A 24,188-nucleotide genomic window follows, 5' to 3' on the forward strand; every position below is an offset into this window, starting at 1 on the left:
TGATATTTATACACTGTTAGACTGTGGTTTGAACTGAGGGCAGTGTCCAAATTCTTACTTGATTGTGAATTTGTCTGCTTTGGTTGATTTATGTCAGGTGGCAAGTATTCAGATAACTGAATAAAATAAAACTGACTCAGAGGAAGTATTTTATGTACTTTGCAGATATTTGGACTATTTGAGGTTCTACTCAAAAAACAGTTTCTGCTTTAAGTAACAACAAACGCATTTATTCTACAACTAATTGCAAAACATTTTTATACACCTCTCTAATTAGAAAGGAGTTGAAACCCACGAGTTCGAAACATCAACTGTACTATGTAATCAACAGAAAAACTTCTATGTGGTGTATGTGTATATATATATCTCTCTATATCTTCATGTCCCTCAGTTTTGGCACTCTTCTGAAGTTTTCTATCCATCTGGTTTTTTGCTAAAAATAAAGTTAATTTTTTAGAAGTAACTTGCTTTTGGGACACAGCGTAGAATGCTGTAATTGTATTTTCTAATGCCCATTAAATTGTGTTGAATGTCTGACTGAGACCAGGCAAGTATACAGACAGCAGGATAAGTAGGAAATACAGGAGATTAGAAGGAGGATCAGCATAATGACAGTAGCTGAAATCATGATGTGGTACTCATTTGGAGAAAGCAGGTATCTGTAAAGATGCATGAAGAAGTTCCAATTGCCTGCCTCCTGCAGTTTCCTGACTGTACATCTGTAGAGCTCTTGTAAAAGGCTTCAGAATAGCCCTCCTGCTAATAAAGAGTTAACCAGCCTTTTTTTTTTTTTTTTTTACTCAGTTTGTGACCAGCTGAAGTTGGTGCCTTTGGTTTTTGAGAAATAAATTTTGAGATTAATAGCATCAGGGCCTGACTATAGATGATGCTTGCTTTCTCGTTTACTGTTTGTAACTTCTCATAGGCACATGTCATTAAGAGGTCAAAATAAAGATCTCTATCAACTACTACCATAAACTTTGTGAGATAAATGGTATTTCAAGGAAATATCACTGCTTGGTTGCATGCCTTTTCACAGAATCATGGAATAGTTCAGGTTGGATGGAATTTCTCAAAGTCGTCTGGTTCAGTTCCTGTTCGAAGCACTTCCATGTGTTTTTTCTTGGGCTTCTGCTTTTGTCCTTTGTCAGGAGGAGAATATTGGATTAGATAGAATAAGCTAGGTCCCATTTTGAAGCCACAGTTGGTGACAGTTTATGAGCATTTTGGGAAGATGCTGGTATGGAGCACTTGGTCAGACCAAAGGTTTTAAGTTCTGTACGTAGCTTTTATTGACAAGGCTTATTGAATTTTTTTTTTAAAATGTTAGCGAGCAGTTGTTTGACTTTATGTTGATGCTGAAAGAGCAGTTGTGTTTCAGGCTAGATTTTTTTTATTTTTTCTTGTACTTGGGGGCACAGTTAATACTTGAGTTTTCTGAAAGGTCTTTTGTATGTTACCGAGGGCTATGTAATATCTGGAGAACCAATGTAGGTTTTAAGTGGAGGAAGACAAGGAAAAAGCAAAATCCTGAGTTTGTTCGAAATGTTGGTTCATTTTTCTATAGGTTATTTATTGCTCTGCACCACTGTTTGGAAAGCCAAGGGTCAAATCCAGCAGAACCATCCTGCCGATGTTCACTGCACAGTCATACTTTAATACTCTAGGTATGGTAGAGCATATTTGGTCCAACACATGCAGATGTCTTATTGAATAAATTAATGTATACAGTGGTCTGGTATCTGCTGTGTTCTTGAACTTCTGATGAAACATAGGCTCTTCAGTTTCGTTATTAAAATTACTTGACAAATGTTTCTGTCAAATCACTTTGTGATGTTGACTTGATTGTCCAGCTGTTTCTAGAGACAGACAACATCATAATCTAGAGATTCATCGTATGGATGAGATGCTGCATAGAAGTCTTAACTATTCGGCTTTCTCATTTTACCGTTTAGGCAGATTCATTTTGCCTCAAAAAAGACTGAACTGTACAAATGCTTTTATATAATTTCAACGAGAAGTAGAGTTCAGGAAGACAGAAGACGCTGGCAATTTTGAAAGGACTCAGAAATCTTTATGAATCTAATACCCTTTAGAATTTTTCTCTGGCTAAATCTGTGTCCTGACATGCTTTGCAGTTGCTAGTCAGATGAAGTTATGCCATTCTCAGTTTCTCATTAACCAGATACTGCAAATATTTTATTAAAAAGTCGTTTTTTAAACCAAGATTAAATAGGGTTGCCTCAGATAGAAACTAGAGTTCGATTAAATTGCATTCAAACAGTTCTTGTTTGAATGACACTAATTTGAGTATGCAGAGTGTAAAACCTTTGTCAATGTATGTGAAACTGTTAAAGAAAAGATGATACAGTTTATGAGAGAACCTGTAGTTGATTATCTTATTCCTTTAGCATTTTAAAACTGATAGTTATTGCATCATTTTTTTAGTGCTATTGGAAAGCGGGGCAAGAAAGGCTTCTCTGTTACTAGTAAGATGAGCTTATGGCAGATGCAGAGAATTTTTTCTGCTTATTCAAATAAGGTTATTCAGATAGGTTTGTATTTACCAGTTTCCTTAACTGACTGCTGCTGTCAGCTTAAACAATAAAATCAATTTCGTGAATGTTGAATATGATTAAGATTTAAATAATAGCTTATTGAATGAAATAATAGTAATTTTTAAAAAAGCCCAACAATCATGCTTCAATAACGATGTTGTGTTCTTTATGTGTTTGCATGTTTCTAAGTGGTTTAATTTAGAGATGTCTTTCTAAATTAGGTTATCCTCAACACAAAAATAAGCACTAAAATTAGGGCCCTAGCCTCAGTAAAGACAAATTCTTACTGACTGTATTTTGTGGTTTTGTGGAGGCATTTCATTAACTTGTTCTATGTGCTGTTCGTATTCGTGCTTTATGGAATGCTTCCTCTTGAAGTTGCCCTCTTTCCCCAGGTAAGTCGTTAAAGGCTTAATATGCATTTTCGTCCATATTCTCGGCTGTAAAATTTCTAATTCTCCAGAACCACCTTCCCTATGCAATCAATAATAAAGTGGTGGGATTTTTTTTTGTTTTGCTTTTTTTTCTCATTGTTTTTTTAGGTTTTTGATAAGGAGGAGAAAACCGTATACTGATTGTCCAGCTACTGAGAACTAGACCTTTGCAGGTATACTAGAATTATATACAGTACTAACTGTACTTCCTAGAAAAAGCATCACATCTTAAAAGCTGTTAGTTTTCTTCAGGTAGACACATTGTTCTAACAACACCTACTGTCCGTGTACTTTAGATGAAGCTTGAGGCTGTCTCTTACTAGATAAAAATTTGAGAACCTTTAGCACTTTTAACTCTACAGAACAGATAAAAGATTAACTTTGACACAGTTAGAAATATTGCAGATTGCAATATCTCTTAGAGAGGTGGGTGTATATGCCAAATTTAGGTTGGCAGTAATTGCTGTATATTTCCTCCCCTGAGAATTTTCCCCATTTTCTGTCTTTTTAAAATACCTGTTTTTTTCACATATTTCTGGTGCATATACTGGTACATGGCCCCTTCAATGTTACCTATTTATTATGAAGAGGCATAAATATGCAGCTTCTCTTACTTGTAGTGAACTGCAGTCTCAACTTGCTGTGTAAGATTCCTCTCCCCCGCCCTTTCTGCCTTTCAGATAAAGCCTCTTCGCAGCTGAAGTTTTATGACAGATTTTGTTACGTATAGCCAAAACGATTAAAAAAACCTCATCTGGGTTTTCTTGATACAGTGAGAAGCTTTTAAATGAGGTGTCTTGAAAAAAAGAAATAAGCAACTGAGAAATTTTTATTTTCTGGCTAAGAAGACTAAGATAACTAAAAAGACCATCTTTGTTTCTGTAGATGATCACATACAACTTTTAGTTAAATTGTGCCTTGATTATGTTTATGCTTCTGAGAATGGAAGATCAAGGGCCATATCTTACATGCCTTTCTACCTGTTTTGTTCAAGCTGCTGTGTCATAGCAGTACTGTTGAGTATATTTAGCATCCTTTTATGTCCAGTAAATTGTAGAGATCTTGTTTCTGATGTTTCTGGCTACAGCTTCTTTGTTGATGTATTTTGGACCCTTTCCGGAAGGCTTTTTATTACTTACTGTTCAAAAACATCTTTAGCTCTTTCCACATATTCTAACAAAGTGACTGCATATGTCGAAACATATGTATAGCTTCAGAGTTAACTGCTTGTAGGAGCAAGCAAAAGCTGTGGTTCTTGAAGCTATTTTGGGAGAAAGCGAGGACTTGATATGCTGGGTGTGAAGGTGGGAAAGTACAGAAAAGGACGGTGAAAAAAGAAGACAAAGGAAACTTCTATTGCTGCTTAGTCTTGAGATGCAAATTTTGATTTGCAAAAATAATTAGTAATTGAATTTCCATGGATAAAAAGGTGGAAAAATGTGATTGGGACAGATATTCCTGCTCTGTACTGCTGTCTTGGTTTGGATCCCACAATTCAGATATAATGATGGGTGCTGCTGAAGAAGTGTGAACCACCTTCGTTGGCTGGTGATAAGGTAGGCAGAGAACTGTGGTTCGTAGAGAAGTTTCTTTGGTTAGATCTGCTAACAAAGGCGAATTTCTGTTCAGCCTCTTGCAATATGCCACAAGAGGTTGTCAGATGGTACCCTGCTACCCACAAGGATTTCTCATATCTCAAACCTGCAGAATACCACAGCTTTTTGTCATCTTTGAGGTGACTGAAGTGCTTGCAAATGCGGGTGAGGACACTTGGCAGTCATGCAGTTGAGTGAGGTTGAGGTGGTATACAGTGTTTCCCTAAAATGTTAGGATAAATGCGGTGCAACTTAACATGGTTTGTTACAGAGCAGATCTGTTGGGTGAGTCTTCTTTGTCTGGCGGAGTCGGGTGGGTACTGTGCCTGGGACATTGTGCATAGACACTGTTCAGAATGAATGTAATTGCCAATGTTCCATTCAAGCTTTTGGAATTGGTCTGAATGTTGTATCATGGGGCCTTTTTATAAGCATAAATTCTCCATACCTCTTTCATCAGGAGCTTATTTGCCATTTTTGTTGCACGTGAGCTCATTGGGTGTTTCCTTTTGAATGCTGAAACGTGTTTTGGTCCTGTCCTTTCTGTCGTAAGAGTATCACTACATACATTCAGTAATCCTCTGGGTACCTCTTTTTTTTTTTTTTTTTTTTTTTTCTGATTTACATGAGTCATGTCTAACAAAGACACCTTAAAGGTTAAGTGCAGAATTAGTTCCTGCACAGATGTGGTGGTCTGAATCATGGTATGGATCTATTAACTTCTGCCATTATGAAGGATTTTCTCGCTTTTTGCCTTGTAGCTTGTTGGGAAGCTGAGTCAGTTTACTGGCTTCAAAGGAGGATGTTTGGGATAACACTTTAATCTGAAGTCTCCATCTAAAACTATAGATCATAATAAATCATCTGCATCCAGAACAGCAGAACATACTGGTTTTCTTTTCAGAGTCCAGTATGTGTGTAGAGAATGCAAAAGAATTACATGGAAGCTATTCCTAAGTTCTTTGCTGCCTTCAGCTATTTTGAGACATTTCATTTCATTCTAAGCTAGTTCTGGAGACCTTCAGTATAGGAATATGGAGTTTATATTTTTTCATAAACAAAACCTGCATCTGGAAATTATGTTTCTGTGTTTTGGCTGGTTTTGTAAGAGTCTTGCAAAGTAGCAAAGTCAAGTCTGAATACTTTATATATTAATTATATATTAAGTATAAGTTTTGATAAAATGCAGTAAAATGTTACCTTTTTATTTCTGTACATACTTGTTGTGTAATGCTGTTTTTGAAAGGAGGTGTGGGGATTTTGGTGGGGTTTTTTTTGTTTATTTTTAACATCTCTGTATTCCCTGTTGGCTATATTTGAGTTTATGCATAGTGACTGTGACTTGTACTATGTTGATAATTTAACTACTCAAGCTTGTCGAAACTACTCTAGCTTGCCTTTCAGAACAAACTTCTTAGTGTCTCAGTTCTAAGCCTGTTAATTAGTAGTTAGCATTGGTCATGAATCAAAACTAAGCACTGTTTGTGTATGCTATGGACAGGATGAATTAATAGAGCTTTCTGTCTTGTTATATGCATGTTTTCCTTGGCGCTTTTTGTTTGAGGGTATATGAAATGTAGTAGTTGTTTAATGTTGATCCTTCTTACTAAGATGCACTGAAGTTCTAAAATAATCCATGCTTTGGGTCCAATAGTGCTTTTGGAAAGAAGCAAGTGAAAAAGATAGGGACAACTTTAGGGCTGCAGTGGTGTGGGGGTTTTTTGTTTTGTTTTTCAGTAATGCTGATTTATTTAGCTTTACATAAAGCTTGTATGCAAAAAGGTTCTCAAATATGTTGTTTTTTATAAAGTCTTATGAGATCTAGTGCATAACACATGCCGGGTAGGAGTATGTGTGCTACGTACTGTGCCATCCTTCATTTTCAGAACTGTGAGGACAGAGATTGCATTAAGTTTCCTCCCCTATGATCCAAAGGTACTAAATTCATTTTCTTGTAAGATACTTATATATACTTGCCAAAATACTACTCAAAATAGTCTGACCATATTCTGCAGCTTGTTGCTTCCTGGGTCAATGGACTAATGTTAGAATTGTGAATAAAATTTATTCAGTGGGTTATGAAATCTCTGAGAGTAGGAGTGTGGTTGCAAAAATTGCATGGTTTTACATAGGCTATTTCAGGTTTGTTTTCTTGGGCGGGATTCCTGAACAGAAGGTTAAGAGAACTAATTTCTAGTCTCTGTTTGATAGTGGAGTTCAACTAGTGTCTCCCAAAAACTATATTCCACTTCCAAGGCACTGACATTATTGTAATTTTCAGCTTTGGCTCTGGAAGGGGGAGCATCTCTGCTCTTCTGTGTGAATCCTTCTGCCTTGGTTGGCAAACCACCACTGACTTTAGGTGGGGTTGATGAAAGTGGCTTTTGACTCGACGGGGGTGGCTTTTGGTAGTCTGAGAGGATGAGGACTAGGAAGTACTGCTCTACTGTAGAGAAAATAATGCTTCTGCACTTGAAGGGAAAAGGAGTAAACAGACCAACAGCAAGGCTCTGTGTAAGGAAGCTGGAGTCCAAGAGCATTAATACAGACGTATATGAAGTATAATATAAGGAAAAAACTGTTTTGGGTGTGTTCCTCTCTTGGTTGAATAAAAGCTTACTTCCTCACTTCCTTCCCTGAGTGTGGGAAGACAGAGCCTTAAGTTTTGAGGAAAAGGGGAGAAGGGAAGTTTGTTTCCTTTCTGGATTGAATATAAATTATGCCCCTATAATTGGATAGTTTATCTCGGAAAAAGCTTTTAGATAACTAAGGCCAGCAGTGATTATGTGAAAGAGCCCCTTGAGACTGGGGAAGTATTCTGCATTCAGATTTAAAAATTAGTGCTTTTATAGCCTACCTTGGGTTTGCAGATGTCTGTGTAAAGTATCAATGCTGTTTTTTCCTCATGCCTTTTGTCTGGCACTAGAACACTTGTTTTTCTTCCTTATGGGTGGAAGACCAAGTGATCATGCTGCCTGTTGTTAATTCCCTTTTACTCCACCACCTCTCTAGATGATACTGGGACCTCTTGAAGAATTTCAAAAGGTGCCAAAAACTAGAAATGTCATGTAATTATATAGACACTGTTTTTTCAAAGACACTGATTTTTCTCTTCTTGAGGGACAATATAAATAAGCTTATTCTATTCTACAGTTGGTGTTAGTTGGCTGATTTGTTAGCAAAAGTATTACTGGCCAGCAGGTCTCACTTGTGTTTCTGGTCTGGCGAAACAGCATGCTGTATGGTTGCATCTACAAGGGAGTTTAAGCTCTGGGCTTAATTCCGTTTCTGAAGTGAATCTCCCTTTTTTCCCATTTATGGGGCTTTCATTCACATCATGGGGCAGTCTGGCAGCATATGAACTGAATTTCTTTCAGAAAAAGTATTAGATCAGGAGATTCTCTCTAGGATTACATCTAATAGGGTCCATTTGCTATTTGGCATTCAGTCTGTCTGCCTTGAGGCTTATACTGAGGGTGCTTTACAGGAAGAGAGAGAGGCAAGAGGGCTGAAGGAGGAACCTGCACTAACTGCTTGGTAGAAGGGGATTGCCACTGGTGTCTAGAAAACCAAACTCGGTTCTGCCAGTTATAGCACAACTTGTATGGTAATAACGCATAAAATTTATAAATGTTTTTGTAAGTGTATGGTTGCAATCAAGCCCATATTAAACATTTACAAATGAATACAATTTTTCTGATTGTAGTGGTTATTCCAGTAAAAGTGTAAATGTGGCCTTAGGTGTAGTCAAGTCTTAATTAGTTCCTGTAGTACAACTTTTTATGCAAATTTTGCAGTATTTGGCTTTTCTTGTATGTAGGAAGTAGTTCATAGTTTCTGTGAAGGGATGCTGATTTCTTTAAAGGGAGAAAAAGCAGCAAGATGTCTAGTAACAAGTTTTAGATGTCTGGTGGATTTTTTTATGTAGAAACTCTGAGAATCCATAAAAGCATATAACTTATTTAACACACGGGCTGTAAGCCGTAACTTAAACATTTCCAGTTAAATTGAATTAGCCAGAGTAGTTCCGACTGCATTTTAGTGATAGATTGCTTTGCCAACTTTTGCGAACTTGTCAGTGGTAAAAACTTCGAGCTTGTTGGTCTTAATTCCATAAATGTCAAGGTGTTCAGCATAGACAGACAGCACCTGAGGATCTGCAGTGGGCTTGCTGTGTTTGCGTTTCCTAATGAGGAAATTACCAGGTAGTTCTCTTTCCTCTTTGATGGATGTTGGGATTTTAATTATATTTTTTTTTCCCCTCCTGTTCCCATTTGTGACAGAAGATGGTCAGTTAGGCATGTAGAAGCACACAGGAGTGTAGGCATGGTATATCTGTAGTAGACTCAAGGGGCTTACAAGCATTTGATGAGTAAAGGCCAATAGCTGTAACGATCATTAAGATCAGGAAATTGATCCTAAAAGCAAAAAGAAATGAGTGAAATCTCTTTAAAATCTGGTTGGTAATAAAGATATGACCAATATTTTTTTTTTGTGCTTCTGCACAAATGCTGTGAAATCAATGTAGCTTTGAGCAAATCTGACCTGACTTGAAATAACAAATTTAATGCTGAAGAGTATCTTGTATCTGCTATCAGAGGCACTGTAGCTGAAAATGACCTTTATCTTTTTTCCTGTGCTGCAGACATTACTGTTGTCCGATCATTTTAAAGATCTTAATGTAACTCCTTATGGGCTGTTTATATTTAAATAAATAAATAATAATTTAAAAAAAAAAAATCTATGCTTTGGGACGGGAAGAAGCCATACAGGTCACTTTATCTGATCTCCCTCACTCATGGTAACTAGCCCTTTTAATCATTGCAATGAAGTCCCCCCAAAAACAAACAAACCCAAAAAACCTCAACTATAGCATATGCTTTTTGCTGAAATATCTTCAGTAGGCCTGGTACAAGGACTTCAGGAGTGGCTGGTTGAAATACTTCATTTTTAACGAAGCATTTCAACTTCATCTTCGTTGAATACGCTTTAAATGACTCCTTTCAGAATCATAGCTAGGCATGTTTTAGGAAAAATTTTGACCCAGAAATATGCTAACTTTGTGTCCAGTCCTTCAGGATTGTTTTAAGCAGCAGAAAAGACACAGTTCATGGTCATGATGGGGAGAGGGGAAGCCCTTAAATCTAAGAAGATAAGAGTATGCTTCTCATTCTTTTTGCAGCAGGCTTGAAGCAGGAGGATGCTCCTTTTCCAGTAATCAGGAAGTTAGCTAGTAAAGAAGGATTTTTTAAATTTTATTTTTCAAATTACCTGCATAGTTGAGAGAAAAAGTACAGCATCCCAATAGAGATTGCAGTGCTGCATCTCCAATTGATGGAGAGGAGAATATTGTGAAATGTAACTCGGGAGGTAAAATATCAGGTTATGTCGAATTACAAATAACTCTGTTGGTCATTTCAGTACCTGAATTATCTCTGGAGCAATTTAGGCCTATAATTCAAATGAAGCATTATTAGAGATGACTGGGGAGAGGGGGGGAAAAAAAAAAAAAAAAACACAAAACACCTTCACGGAAATTTGGAAGGAAAAATTATGTTTTTTGGAGGGGTGGTAGTGACAACCTTGATCTTTATTTTACAGTCTAGATGAGTTTAGATCAAACTGTAAAAAGCAGTTAACCTGAAAAGCATACTGTAAAGGGGAAGTCTGTTGTGGTTGTTTATGGTGAGTTTATTTTTGGAAGGAGTATTCTTGGGAGAGCAGAGGGCTTATTGATGTACACTGTAACACAGGTCAGTGCAGCAGAGATCTTTGCTGAACTCCGAATCTTGCCTAAAACCATTTTCCACAGCTTTATGATTGATTTTGCTGTAGGACTATTTCACTCAGGCATAATTGGGTGCTGGGGTGTCTAGTACTGCTCTCCTGGTATGATGCTCTCTTTAGGACTCTTGTCCTTGCATTCTCTCTGACTACGATGCGTGGCTTAAGTGGCTCACTGTTGAGATGTTTTGTTCAGAAGCAGCACAGATAGGGGCTGCCTGCGTATAGGTATTGTTTTCAGACACAGATAGCAGCTTATTTTTCAATTTTATTCAAAATTCCTTGTACTTTTTGACAACTTGCCAGCTTTCTCTTCTCCCAGTTCCCCTCATCCTGACCCCAGGTTTTCTATTGATTCTGGTGTGTGCTTACGTGTTGGGTTACCTTCTGATGAGTATTGATGTTTGAGACACCTTATCGTGCAACATAACCACTGAATCTAGTGGCTTCTTCCTTTTCATTGCCTATCTTTTAGGCTGCTTCATTTAGGCCTTCATGTTTGTGAACTTGAGTTGGCTGTTGGCTTGCCTTTGCTTTTGAGAACTGAGTTCCCGATAACACTCTGGATATTCAAGTAAAAAACTTGCCATGTTTTTTTCATCATAACAAGTTTGAACAATAACTGACGTTATTGAAACTGTAAAAGTTCCCCCTCCTTTTTACAAGGATGTTGTACCACACAATGACCTATTTTAGCCATAGCATTTGGAAACAGCTCAGAAGAATCCAGACTTGCATCTTCCTTTTCAAAAATATTAGAATCAATGCAAATTCCTTGGCAGTTGCTGCCTTAACCATGACTCTGTTTTGTAGGTCTTTACCTCATCTGACTGCTTTTTTTTTTTTTATATTGATACCAGTGGATTTCTTTGGCATGGCTCTTTTTCCACCAACCAATCTGATGTGGCAAACTGTCCTTCTCCAGTCCTCCTTTGATCATGTTAATGTTCGTAGATCTGTAAGGTGACCATCATAAAGTTACCACTGGAAAATTAACTAGAGCTGCTGTCTCCAAGATTGCTGGTTCCTTTGAGAGGTTTCCCATCGGAACATGGCAAGGACGACTAGCGTCACAGATGTTAATGGATAAAACACTGTACAGAAAACCACTTTTTTTAATGTGGCACTGAAGTCACTATTAGGCTTGTTTATTTCAAGGTTTGTGTTTTTCTCATTTTTTTTTCTATCTCTTTAGTAATTGTATATCTTTAAAAACTGTAACATTTTAGTTAGTATTTTCCTTTCAGTATTGTGTGCTTGCCAGCTTTTTTTCCCAAACCAGGTTATGGTGACTTTTAGGAAAATGAGATGAGCGCTTTTTGTTGGGGCAAAAAAACAAAACAAAACAACCCCCAAAACTTTAAGGGTTTATTTTGCTTAATGAAAAACAGAACAAAGTGAAGGGGAAAAAATTAAGCTGTGTGTTCCATATGTGGTCAGCCTCTTTTCAACTCATTTTTCTGTAGAGGTTATTTTTGGGGTGGGTGGTTTTCGTTGGTTTTTTTTCTCTCTTTTTGTTTTTTTTTAGTGAGTCGTCTTTTTTTACGGATTCTGGAATTCCCTTTTCACGCTGTTTCTTAATATAGTTAACAACCTTTTGAAGATGCTTGGATGGGAAAGTTCGGTTGATGTAGAGGGTGTTAGTTGTGTAATTAAGAGTACAGAAATGATTCATCGTCATTTTCAAGTACTTGAAGAGACATACAGGCCTCAACTCAGTGACATTTATGAAGTGTCATTCTGGTTTAATTAGGAAAAACTGTGATCCAACAATAGCAGCTGTTCCTCTAGGCTGAAGTTCAGATTTTAACCTGGCCTAAGTCTGTGCTGTTGCTGGAAGAACTAATAGCACTTGGCCCAAATTGGATTAGTGTGCGAATCCAGCTGGATAGTTCTCTGGGAGCTGCAAGGAAGGTTAGTCTTCAGTCCGTTTGCAACATGGCAAAAGAAAAATCTTGTGTCAGCATAAAGAAGGGGTGGCATGGAGGCTGGTATTTTATTTTTTTTGGTAGCAGTACTGGTTGATATGACAGTGACTAGGCATTTGTTTCAGAAACTTGTCAAAATGAGCCTTGGTTGCATTGAAATAATGCTTGCTTTGGCTAAAAATATTCAGCATTGTAATTACAGACTATACTGAGGTGGTTGTAATGAAGGATCTACATTTACGTCTGAGATTATTTTTCCTTGAAGAATTTTAAGACTTCTATAGTTGGAAGAGCAGCTTATGCTGTGGATACCTTCATACTAAAAATATGCACAAGTCAGTTTTGTAGGATGTGATTGAAAAATAATCCTGGGTAAGTGTTTAAAAATTGTATTTTGTGGATCTATAAGTGTCTGAAATTTTTGAGAGCTCAGAGGAAGAGCACAACATATAGCACTGCTCAGCTAAGTCATGCATCAAATCAGCTGATGTTAATGGGTACATAACTACACTTTGGCAATATGGTTTTGAGTTAACACTTTTTTGAAACGCTGGTTGTTGCAGCTGCCCAGTGTGGTGTAGGATGAAGGCGAGTCTTTGTTCCTTGTTTTAAAAAGCACAACTGAAGGTTTTGTAAATGACGCATCGTTTAGCATACATACAGTCTTGGCTTTAAATCAGTTGTTTAGGATCTGTGTTTCAAACAAAACATTTGTGGGGTGTGGAAGTCTTATTTCTATGTATTTTCAAATGACTCCCGAAGTTTTTATTAAATGGGGAGCTTTCACATATCTTAAACTGTAAATAACTACATGTTAATCATATGTATTTTATTTGGACTTCCATGCATCACTGAAGCTTTTCTTATTTTTTTAAAGTCTCATTAGTAGAATTACTGTTTCAGTATGAACAAGTATATGATATACCACTTTCAACAACAAACTTGAATAAGAATCTGATGATTACTCAAGCAAATTCTTAAACATGGCACATGAGGAGTGGGAAGCTTTTTGCTGTGGGAGAGTAACATGACACTTTTTAAATGCAGATTTTTGAAGTTCAGATAAAACGAAAATCCATAGTGCTGCAAAGGTGGTATCCTCATATTCTACCTTACAGAATGTAGAAATTATTGGAATATTTCATGTGCTGATAGCCCTACAAAAGCAAGTAACTTTAAAATCCATGGTTGAAACTCAGATCCTTAGAGTAGCACAAATACTGAAACAGGAGACGAGGTGAGATTTTGTAATATTTAGTATTAAAAAAGGCTAATTTAAAGGTATGCCATTACACTGTAACGAAGGAGAAATTGCAAGATTTCTTAATTTTTTAGGTCTTGGAGGCACACGCTGCTGACAAAAATGTGGGATATTTATTTTTTATTTACTTAATTTATCAGGGAGTGGAGCAATAGGATCAGGGGTAAAGGTTTTAAACTGAAAGAGGGGAGATTTAGATTAGATAATAGGAAGAAATGCTTTACTGTGAGGGTGTGGTGAGACACTGGAAGAGGTTGCCCAGAGAAGTTGTGGATGCCCCATCCCTGGAAGTGTTCAGGGCCAGGCTGGATGGGGCTTTGAGCAACCTGGGCTAGTGGGAGGTGTCCCTGCCCATGGCAGGGAACTTGGAGCTAGATGATCTTTCAGGTCTGTTCCAACTCTGACCATTCTATGATTCTGTGATTTGAGCAGCCTGGTCTAGTTGGAGGCGCATGGCAGGGGGGTTGGAACTAGATGATCTTTAACATCCCTTCTAACCTGAACCATTCTATGTTTCTATGAATATATACAGAATCGCTAATTTAGAGGAAACTGGCTAATGGCAAGTATTTATTAATCACTTTTCTGCCGCATTGGTGCCAGGCATCACAGAAACCAATAGCTGACCACTCAGCGATGTTGAGAGACTAGAGAGGATGTCAGATTTTCACTAATTTACTAAGTTAGTATTTTTCTTCTCATTGCATTTGACTGAATGATTTAAGAATTTATGTAAGAAAATACTTTAAGAATTATGTTTTGTATTTCTCGTGCCTAAACTCACTGTATATCATCCTCACCTTCTGTAAAGGACAAACCTGTGACTTGCCCGATTCTACATCCTTGGCTCTGGGTTGTGTCCTCCCTAGCTGGCAGGAATTCCAGAAGGAGTCCTGATCCACCTCCCGCGTCTGTCCTTCATGCTCATCCACTGCAAAACATAGCAAGCTCATTAAACAGGTCTTAAGATATCACCTGTCAAACCTATCCATTTTCCTTTCAGCTTTGTAAATATATACTTCTCTTGTTGGCTATAAAAGCAGCTCAGTTTTCCTCTAAGTAATTATTAGAAAACTAAATAGTGGTGGCAGCAATGGCTTAGGGCTTAAGCAAACCAGTTTTCTCAACATATTAAAAAGCGTATAGTCTTGACAACACAAGCTTATTCCAACCTATCTCAGCCTTTGTTAGACATAAAACAGCCACTTTTATGACTACAGTGGAAGCTGTCTTATGGTAACAAAAACATGTAACCCACCCCCAAGTAACTGAGTTATCAAATTTGTGTATTTTGCCAAGGTTACATAGAAGTGGCAGCAGCATATCCAGCGGAGCTCATCTCTCGGATCCTTTTGCTTCTTGAATAACACTAGACCAAATACTAAAAAAGCAAAATTATCCTAACTTGCAAATGACGTTCCCCTAACTTTTCATTCCTTATTGCCCCAAAATAACATCACTGGTGTAAATTTGCAGAATCCTGTCAAGCTATCTATAACTTTTTTTTGCTGCTTGTGCCAGTTAAGTGTCTTGTCCTAACATAGTTTCCTTTGTGCTGCCTATAATAACAAGTGCTTCTAAAGACATTAAGAGGAGAAGGCATCAAGAGACAAGGTATAAGATGTTGAAAGAAATTTGGACTGGCACTAGGAATCTTCTAAATTCAGTCCTCTGACAGATTTTTATGGTCTGGTTTAATAGCCGAATGTCCTACCTGGCATATTTTGAGAGTGCTCAACACTTACTTCCAGTAGGTTTTACTGTGTTCATGCGTAAATTTTCAAGGGAAGAACTGATGCAGTATTGAGTAAGTCAATCTAGGTGCTCTTTGTACGGTTACGTAGAGACAATAGTTTCCATGTAAATAAAAATAATTTTCTCTTTTGTCCTTTTGAATATTTCTGGGATATTCATGCCTTAGATGTATATTGTTGGGTGGTTTGTTTGAGTAACATCCTGCCTAAAGTGTCTCACCTTTATCTCCTTTTGCTTGAGTTGATCTGTAATACTTCTTAAGTGAAATGTGAGTAATGCAAGCTATACTGTCTTTAAGGTGTTGAACCCTGTATCTGTGTCAAGTATTTTAGTCTTGCAGTTAATCCAACCGCACTTTTGTTATTTTCTCATCAGCATGTAGATAGCTGTGTGGGTTTTATTTCTGCTCAAGTAATGAAAGATCCTGCTGTGACTAATTAATCTGTGATCTGCTGATTAAAGTACCTTTCATTCTTCAGCCAGCAAATATTAGAAATTATGTTGTGGAAATGCTGTACAATTAGTCGTCAATAGTGATGTATAGATTGTATAGATGACAATTTGCATGTTCCTATCATCTTTATCTCTCTATATTTTTTTTAATTCATATAATTGGGGAATTTAATCGATTTATTTGTCATTGCGTATGTCCCCAGAGAGCAACTCCAGCTCAGCAGCTTTCTCTAGACAGATGATTCTTCTAGACCAAGGAGTGGTGGTCTCAGATGTACGCTTTCTTAGGCTTAAAAAGAGCACCCTCCTTTAGCATTTTCACAACTGTTGTTATTCCTCTTTCATTCATTTTGAAGTAATATGGTTTTTTTTTTTCTTTTCTTGTGAAGGCTCTTTATTTTGGCTTTGTCAAAGCCTGTGAAAACTCAAGGTATATGCCGATTATGGGGTTTAACCGTAGAAGATTTGGTGTCCTGGAGCTCTGCAGCTTCTGTCATTTCTAGTTGAATCCCTTAACCCAGTTACTTCACAGATAGCTTTGTGCATTCAGATTTTCCATGTAGGTCAGTTTTGACAACCTCTTGTTGTTTGTAACGTCTCAGAAACTGCATTGCGGTACGACTACAGCTTGATCAGACATAGGAGTTTTCTTTTAACTAGTATAACTTTGGCAAGCCTGGGCTGCAGCTGCTAATTGCGTATCTATAGTTCCATGCAAGCTTGGATGCTGAAGCCCAGGTTGTCACATTTAAGCTGTTGGTACTAGATATGGGTAGACTAATGCTGTGGGGTGTTTTTTTTCATCTGCAGTCATGCTGAAAAACTAAAAATGAAGAAACTTGTGATTTCAGTTCCTTGGTTTTACTAGACTAGAACTTTTTTTAAAAAACTGAAAACTTGCTTCCTTTGCCTCATGATTAATTAAAGAACATATCGTATTTTAAATGGCTACTTTGCAGACATGCTATTTCTCAGGAGGAAAGCCTATGTAAGTAATTAAAGCAAATGTGACTTTCTTCATGAAGTGCCACAAATTTTTTACTTGTGAATTGGTGGTGGTTGTTCTGTTGCGGAGAAGAAGTCTAGTTTTAAGTAAAAAATTTTTACATTTACCCTCCTCTCTTTTTGCAAACCTGTAGATTTGACTTACCTCCTCTGTCTGGTGCCTTTTTTCCCTTCATTTTCTCATCCTCAAGCCCCTACTGCTCTGGTTTGCTGGATCGCTTTTTGCCTCACTGTGCTGCCTTATGAATTCTAGTGCAAGTGGTGGGCTGGGAGTAGGGGACCATTTCTTTTGGCAGCAGCCATTATCTCACCTGTGAAGTTAAGCCATTTTTTCATGGCCATTTATTCTGTCAGTTGTAGAAAGCTGGAACCTGCTTTTCCTTTGAGGGGAAATAATAGTACTTGAAAAATGCCATCTAGAATCTATTACAATATTCTTCTGAAGTACTTCTCTTCCCTGCTTTTAATGGCTCTTCTGAATTATTTAAACGGCATCTGTGACAAGAACCATATGCCAAGAATCTGTCTTCAGTTATTGCACTTAAAATTTAAATTTTGCTCTAAGAAAGCTGATTAAGTTGTGTTATTGTATACTGAATGCTGAAATTCTGTTGCTGTTGATGCAGTTGCTGATAGACAAAAGTGAATTTATCACTGGTAGACTTCCCTGTTATTCTGTCTTGCTAGGATCAGCTTTGTGGTTCTAACAGGTGTTACTTCCATAATTTATGCTCCAAATTCAGGTTGTGAATTGGTGGAGCTTTGGCTTTCTTTCCTTTATAAATGTCTGTAAAATACAAAGTTGAACTTTTTGCAAGATTTTGCATGACACTGTCCTGTGTGGAACTTGTAGATACATGTAGATACAGCGGAGTAGCACCGTGCTGCTCCCACCCCTCCTCCTGTTGGGTTTCATTTGGATGTACTTGTATGTTTATCGAAATGGTGGTTCGTATTTTGTAGAGTGCTGAAGACAGGAACTAGCCTTTACGAAAGCTTCTAAAATCAGACTTAAAATTAAAAGCATCTTGTAGTCTCCATTTTTGTGGTCATCTATAATGACATGGCAGAGCATCATTCCCCCTCAGCAAGAGGATGGTTCCGTCATACCATTTGGTGTATTTCAGGCTCTTTGATTATTCATGGAGCTTCCCTTCTGTATAAAAGCAAAAAACTGTGTCTGACGGTGCCATCAAAGCCATTGCACATTTGCATAAAGCTGCAGGTGCTGTCGTGCACATAAACTGTGAATTGTACAAGGATGAAAGAAGATGAAATGCAGTATTTTTTATGTCTTCTGACAAGCTTTCTACCCCTCTCTGAGTCACCAGCATCAAACTGATGGGATTATATTTTAAGCAAAAACTGTCACAATAATTACAATTCATACAATTGAAAAAATTACATGAAGAAACTGGCTCATCTGCTAAAAATAAAATATGCTTTGATGTAAACATACTGTATATATAAGTTGTGGAGAAGTACAACATTTTTTTCTGTTGCATTTGATCCCTTTATAATAACTCTCGGGGCTATCTAATGCACTAAAAATCTGTTCCCTCACATTCTAGAAGAAACCTATTGTTGGATATCTTCATTCTGATAAAGCAGTAAAGCATCTGCAGCTTGTGTTTGGCTGTTTATATCAAGTAACTCTAAATACAGACTTCTATTTAGAATGCAGCGTAAGCTTTGAAAAAAAATTGTGCAGTTTGTAGAAAACTCATTTACCCTGGGACATTTGGTGTTGGTGGCTTCTCTCTAATAAGCTACAAGCCCTACTAGGATGAGTTACCGTCTCTCACCCACCAGAGCTGTTAGCAGTTAAAGCACCTTCTGAATCTGCATTTCCTACCATTCTTATTGAATGGATACAGTGACGGAGACTGGGTCGTCTTCTTGGTGACAATACATGAAGCATAGTTCTTCGAGCGATTTAACTGAAGCCTCAGTTTACAATGCTGTGATCACCAAAAGTGTTTTCCTTGCAGATGGGTGGCTCCTAGGCAGTCTTGTAGTCCACCTGGAGCTTGGGAAAGCAACTTGAAATTCCTAAGTACAGATGGCACATGTGGTCACTTTCCCAGTGGTGCAGTTAACTGTCACAGGGCATGAGCATGAAATACTGTTTGACTGATAGATAGCCAAGTAATTGTTAGTGAAGAATAGAAAAACTTCTGGTGATTTCTGCAAGAGTAATTTCTTTCTTACTTAATGAAAAGGTAGGAAAATAAGACATGCAGAGAGCACACTGAGAATGTTCTGTATTGGCTAGTGATCTTGATCACTTGATGTATTTCCTGAACTCTCACATGGAATCATAAATCTAAGAATGCAGGTCATGCCTTTAAGTTCAGGGTGTTGATTTTTAGAAAACAAGATCCTAAAAATACTAGGAGATCACAGCAGAAAACTGATCCTGGTTTTTCAGAGTGATATGATAGGTAGAAGATGTAGTGTGGTATGTTATCAGGGGATGCAATATGAGAAGACAGCAGTCTCCAACAGGAGTTAGATATAAGGCTGGAAGCTGGGTTGGACTGGGCTGCTTGTCCATTTCTTGTAGGTATTTGACTAAGAATGGCGGAGGCTGAAAAGTTGGAGGAGGTTGGAAATATGCCACGTTCTCAACATGCCACAACAATGAACGGTGAAAAAAATCATCATCGTTAAGATTTAAGGATAACAATTCACTTCTATTATCATAGGGAGGAGATTCTTGCAGTTTAAGTTTCTTTGTAGTAATAAAGTCAATGAAAGATCTGATGGATAGGAGTTGAGCTAGAAAAAAACACGTATTGAACACTTGCAATTTAGCTGTGGGTAGATTCTATAACAGGTTATCACAGATTAGGATTTCTGGTTCATTTACAGAGTGTGATTTGGAAATGAAGGTGAAAGATTTATCTAGTTCAGTTGAGAGCCACCCGAGTTACTTATTTTGTCTCTTCAGCATTGCTTTCCCCCCATTCCCATAGATTGCACTTAATTGTTCCGTTTTTTTTAATTGTTAATTCTCCGTACTTACGTGCTTTAATATTATTCTGGAGACTATAAACCAAGCTTTGCAAATCATTTCGGTGTTTGCTGGTGGTGTCACTGACACACACCCCTACCCCGAAATGTGTCTGAGATATAAAAGAAAAACCTGTGAATGTATTGGGGTAGGCTTTTTTGTCTCCCTTCTCATGTTACAGATAGTCTCATGTGTGTAGAGAAAAAGGGAAGTACCGGATCAGTGTTTTGTTCACAGAAGAAGGAATTTTGCTATCCAAGGTTGATTTTTAAATTGCATGTCATGGGCCATCTACATGAAGAGGCTAATTGTTGACAGGTCAGTGTTAACCCAAGTGTATAAGAAAAGCTCCAAGATTTGTACAGACATTTAGATAGACTTGAGAAGAGTTGGAATTCTTGCTAGCCCTGTAAAGGGCTGACAAAAGATTCTGTCCTTTGCAAGATTGACAGGAGTATGTTAGTAATAGTATATGCTTATTTTTAGCAAAAAGAGTGGCCACCTCCATGTATTTGAATGAAAAATAACTTCAGAAAAACGTTGAATTTTTTAAATACTAATTTGTTGATAAACAGGAGACACAAAACAATGAAGAAAAAGAACTGTGTATTTGTTCAGAAGAACTTGGGAGTATATATGAAACATTTAGTAGGAGGGTGAGGGCAAGGTAAAAGCAGTAGCTGGATACCAAAAATAATTAAACTCTTGGATTCAGGATTACCCTGCAATGTCAAAGTATTTTTTTCTTTCTTTTTGAAACAAAACATTTCATGCTGAAAACAAAGACATAGGGTATTTCTAAAAATCACTTGCTCTAAATTAGGCAGCTAGATCAAACTGCATCATGACGCATTGAGTGATTGAACGTTATTACTGCTGAAATGATTCTATTACATTGTGTCCTTACGCCACTTTGTATAATGGTGAAAGGGCAAAATCTCATCAGAAATGCTTACTGAGAACGGGAAGATGCATTTTATTTGGGATGCACTTTTTTGCATTTTTTCCCCATATTAAGGCAAAGTAAATTCCACTTGTTTTCCCTGTTCCTTGGTGTTTTGTTTGTTGTATTCATAGCCCATTGCATCCTTGGAAGCCGCATTCCCAGCCTTTCCAGTAGGGAATCCTTTCAAGTGAATTTGGGTTGAGCAAGGTTCTAGATAGGGAAGAACAGAAGGTTTTGTTTGTAGATTTATTTTTTTTCCTTAATGTATTTCTAGCTAAGATCAGAATATTTTAATGTGTCCAAAAAGGCTGCTAGAATTGTTCGAATACATTTGGTTTCTCTAATTCTGCTTCCCCTGTAACCAGCAGAGAAATTCCTGTTTGATTACAGTGGAAGCAGCATGACTCCCCATAGTACAATATTCAGTGTTGCAGTTATGTTTTTTTACCTACAGTTTCAGTATAATTGTTTTATTTGATACTACAGCCTTTTACTATGATTGTAAGTGTTGACTGTTATGTGTTCTAAAGCGCAACTGCAACCAGGGTTGGTGTATTAATGCAAACACATGTAATACTGCTAGCAGTTAAGCAGTTTAAACTGTTATAATCAGCACTGGCTGATTAAAGTTAGCATGGGTATGGGTATCAAGGGTGATGGACGCCTGTGGGAACAAGGTGGTGCATAAATACCTTTTTCACTAAAATAAATTGTCTTCACTAATTCCAGCTCAAAACTGCCTTCCCATCCTTGCTACTGTAAGCAAGGGGGGGGCAGGGGAACAAACCTGAAATCTATCAGGGCATAATGCTTCAGCAGTTCAGGAACTACTTGGTATGGAGTGCCACAGCTGCAGGAACCATCTAGGGCAAGCTGCTGGTTTTCCATCACATTCTTTCAAACCTGAAAATCTTATTTCCATATGTTCAATTTCAATGGCAACTTGACAAGCGCTGTGATTTTTCAGGAGAAGTGGTTTTTCTGAGCATTTTCCACTTCAAATTCTGTAGCATGGTAAGACAAGCAATAGCCCTAATAGAAGGGAGAAGAAAGGGCAGCCCTTTTTGTATATTGAAATAGAATCTGATACACAATTTTTTTCAATAGTGCAGTGGAGAGCCTTTTGCAAGATAATGGTCGACTAAAAAACCGATGTTTGCTGAAAGGATATGAGTTGTACATTGTGAAATCAGAGCCCTCCTCTTGAGAGGTTCAGTAGGGTGGATGAAAAACTCGGCAATTTAACTGGAATGATATGTGCGTCTTGAGCAGAGTTGTGAGATGGAGAAGTTTAAGCTTCAAACTGGCTGCAGCTGTGAGTTTGGAAAGCTGTGCTTTTCAGAAGCTTCTTTCTATTGCAGGCTGGGTAGGGAAGTCTTTCAGCTGCAGCTGACCCTGCCCTAAAGATTTTGTGGTGCAGAGTAGAAAACGTGCATCCCTTACAGTGCCTAAAAGTGTCTGGTTGTATTTACCACGTAGTTCTGAAATGTCTATTGCATCTGAACACAGAAAAAGGCAAAATTTGCAGTGGTAGTAATGAAATACTTGTTAGCAAACCTGTCTCTTCTTGCTTGCATATAGCTGTTGTGTTGAGGTTAGTTGTTCTCAGCACTGCTGTCTTGAGGTTATGACATGAGCATCTCCTTGGTTCCTTGGCTGGTGCAGCCCATCTTCCTGGCCATAGCCAGAGCCTGTCTGCAGCATGGCTTAGCTCATCTGTCGCACAGGATGGGGTTTGAAGAACAAGCACTGCTAATAAGGTAGGGAGCCAGCCAGCCTGCAGGAGCTCTGGTTGCAGCATTTCATCAGCTGCTAATCCGTTTACAGTATAGCTAATCAGATTGCTGTGTTCGCTGCTTCAGAGACTTTGAGCTACACTGTTGTAATCGAGATGGCTGATGTGTATAAGCTAGCTTGTGTATGAAACCGAGATGGCTATTACAGCGGAGACAAGGTCTTGTCTGCTGAGGTCCATAACTACTTTCTGTTTTGTAACTTTCGATTATTTGCATTAACCCAGGACATGTATCTTAAGACAAATTGTGAAGCTTTCTGAGTTTTGTCTTTAAATCAACCAGTATTTGGGGATGGGGAGGTTTGGCAGGTTAGGTTTTTTCTTTTCAAAGTGTGCAGGCAGTGCAGCTCATTCTTCCCCCTCGGTGAAAGTATGTTACCAGTACTTTGCACTCAAATTTGTTAGTTTAAGAGCAAATTTCTGTGTGACTGTTTCCGTTTAGGTCAACATGCTAACAGCACTGCATACAAAAACTTAAACAGAAAGTGTCACTTTTGTATACTTTTTTCATTAGTTCTTATGCCAGTGTGAATTCTTGTGTTGAAGTTGTTTCTTTAGAATAGAAAACTAAGCCAGAGACTTGACTTTTTAAATACCATGGTAAGTAGTTCACCTCAAGTTCTTGCTCCTGTCTCTGTAGAGCTGTAAATGTGGGATGATTTTTGCTGTAGGAATTTTAACTGTATTTGCTTTGGTTTGTCATGGTAGTAGTGTCTCCAGATTCTTTAGCAAGGCTGACTCACTGTTGCTCATGAACAGATTACCAAAAAGCAAACAAACAAAATGCAATCCCCCTTCCCCGCCCCAACAACAACAAAATTCCCAGGCAAACCACATAGTTCTGGAACTTCATTTTAGCTTTTTGTAGCTTTAGAAGTTAGACCAAAACAATCTTAATCTTTTTTTTGTTTGTTTTTCTCCCCCCCCCCCCCGACAATAAGATCCTCAAATAATACTTGAAATACAGGAGATTGCTTAGTCTGCATTGGTGCCGTGATAGGAAGCAGTACCAGGAAGGTAGCTTGTTTATAAACTTTAATGTGAGGCAATATCATCTCTGTGTGTTGTAATGGGGGCGATGGAGAAGTGCTAAATGCATGCGTTCAGTACTTAATGTGATCAGAAACATGAATGTCTAAAGAATCCAGCAGTGCCAGTTGGATTTGTAAGGTTTCCCTTGAAATTAGAAAAGGTGATAGATTCTTAAAGCCTTACAGTGGAGCGCATGTCTTCAGGTAGTACGTTTCAAGAGTATTTGAAATGTAGATGTAAATGTTTATACTCAGTATGATACTTCTGGTTTTACTGAAACTGTTTTGTTTTCTTCTAGGTGAATCTGGACTGGGAAAATCAACATTAATCAACTCATTATTCTTAACAGAATTGTATTCCCCAGAGTATCCAGGTCCTTCACACAGAATTAAAAAGACTGTACAGGTATGTCTGGGTGAAAAACCTGCAACTTGAACTATGTAACTTGCAATTTAGGAACATAAGGGGATACAGTTGTCACATAAGCACCTACATTTCAAAGAAGTTTAGCCAGGATGTGAACCATTAAGAAATATTCAGTGTGTCTTTCAGTATACCTTAGCTATGCAAAACTTCCGTGTTATGAAGCTTGTAGCCTGTTGAAGTGTGAGAGCCCTGGTGTGAAG

The 24,188-nt window shown here is 37.8% G+C and overlaps 1 protein-coding gene across 1 annotated transcript in view; it reads left to right on the forward strand.

Moving 5' to 3' along the window:
- Positions 1-24,188, forward strand: part of SEPTIN7 (septin 7) — a 65,871-nt gene that overhangs the window by 13,979 nt on the left and 27,704 nt on the right. Inside the window, exon 4 of the mRNA XM_054190580.1 lies at positions 23,861-23,967. Within this exon, the coding sequence (XP_054046555.1) occupies positions 23,861-23,967 (107 nt within the window). The remainder of the gene's footprint in view (positions 1-23,860; positions 23,968-24,188) is intronic.

The sequence above is a fragment of the Rissa tridactyla genome, chromosome 2 (genome assembly GCF_028500815.1).
Source record: "Rissa tridactyla isolate bRisTri1 chromosome 2, bRisTri1.patW.cur.20221130, whole genome shotgun sequence".
Lineage (NCBI taxonomy): Eukaryota > Metazoa > Chordata > Aves > Charadriiformes > Laridae > Rissa > Rissa tridactyla.